This window comes from Equus caballus, chromosome 1 (genome assembly GCF_041296265.1).
Source record: "Equus caballus isolate H_3958 breed thoroughbred chromosome 1, TB-T2T, whole genome shotgun sequence".
In the NCBI taxonomy this organism is placed as follows: domain Eukaryota; kingdom Metazoa; phylum Chordata; class Mammalia; order Perissodactyla; family Equidae; genus Equus; species Equus caballus.
This window is the reverse complement of record NC_091684.1, coordinates 92,056,964-92,058,444: the sequence shown is the minus strand read 5'-3', so window position 1 is coordinate 92,058,444 and position 1,481 is coordinate 92,056,964. Positions and strand designations below refer to the sequence as shown.

At 41.2% G+C, this 1,481-nt stretch overlaps 1 protein-coding gene across 1 annotated transcript; it reads left to right on the top strand.

The window, feature by feature from the left end:
• The first annotated feature begins 300 nt into the window (after positions 1 to 300).
• Positions 301 to 1,242, top strand: OR6D24 (olfactory receptor family 6 subfamily D member 24). Its single transcript, NM_001391143.1, has one exon. The coding sequence runs from the start codon at positions 301 to 303 to the stop codon at positions 1,240 to 1,242; it is 942 nt and encodes a 313-aa protein (NP_001378072.1).
• Positions 1,243 to 1,481: the final 239 nt, after the last annotated feature.

The window sequence follows — 1,481 nt, the reverse complement described above, 5'->3', positions numbered from 1 at the left end:
TAGACTACATAGGAAAATGACTAACACTGTGAAAATTACATTATCCTTTATGAAAACCTGGAGGCATAGCACAGTTCTTATTTATCCAGGATTTTAGGCCGTATTTAACATAAACATAATCAAAGATAAATATCGCTTATTTTTATTTAATAATGGGCATAAACTACAATAAAATATAATGTTTAAAATAATAAAGTCCAGTCACCATGCCTATACTATTTTATAAGTTTAATAAAATAGAGTTCTCCGTTTTTTAGTCATGACAGCCTGCAAAATAGCACAAAGACAGTTGATTGAAAAATGGAAAAGTCAATGATAGGGGATGCAAGAAACAGGACAGCAGTCCAAGAATTCACCCTGGAGGGCTTTCCATCTGTCCAACCCCTTGGGAAGGTTCTCTTCCTGGTGCATCTGCTGGCATACCTGGCCTCCATCATGGGAAACACACTCATAATCACCATCACTTGGGCTGACCATCGCCTCCAGACACCCATGTACTTCTTCAGCAGTTTCTCCTTTTGTGAATGCTGTTTCATAACCACTGTTATTCCTAAGTTGCTGGCCATGTATCTGTCAGGGAGGAAATCAATTTCCTTTGCTGCCTGCTTCACACAAGCCTTTGTCTTTCTTTTCGTGGGGACAACCATTTTCTTCCTCATGGCTATATTATCCCTGGATCGGTACCTGGCCATTTGCAAACCTCTGTATTACCCGACTGTCATGAACCCAAGGATGTGTTTCCTCCTGGTCACTGCCTGCTTTGGATTCTTCCTCATGGTGGTTCCAGTTATTTTGCTTTCCCAGTCATCCTTCTGTGGCCCCCATGTCATCCCTCACTTCTTCTGTGATTTTGGGCCCTTAACTAAGCTCTCCTGTTCTGATACCAGAGCTATTGAAATGTTGGCCTTTGTCTTTGTTTCATTTACCATTTTAACACCCCTTATAATAACCATCATTGCATACAGCAACATAGCAGTCACAATCACGCGTCTTCCATCAGCCAAAGAGCGACAGAAAGCTTTCTTCACCTGTTCATCTCACCTCATTGTCCTCTCTCTGATGTACAGCAGCTGTGTTCTGATATATATGAAACCAAAGCAAACAACCTCGCTGGACTCCAACAGAGAGGCTGCACTTGTGGACATAGTGGTGACCCCGATGCTGAACCCTGTGGTCTACACTCTGCAGAACAAGCAGGTTCACCAGGCTCTCAGGGATGCTCTGTCCAGGGTTAGATTGTAGAGATAGAACACAAACTCTCAGAGGGTGAATGCACCGTCTTCATGTAAGCAATCTCCCTCCTATTTCCAAAATCTACTATATGGACTTACAAATGTGTTTTTAAAGGTTCTGTTTGTTCATTCTTAGAATAGGGCCTAATTTATCTTTCAATCCAATATAGTCCACTATTTGAAAGCTCTAATGTTCTTTCTTATATTGGGATGAATTTTTCTGCCTTGATCTTCTTTTCACTACCTTTA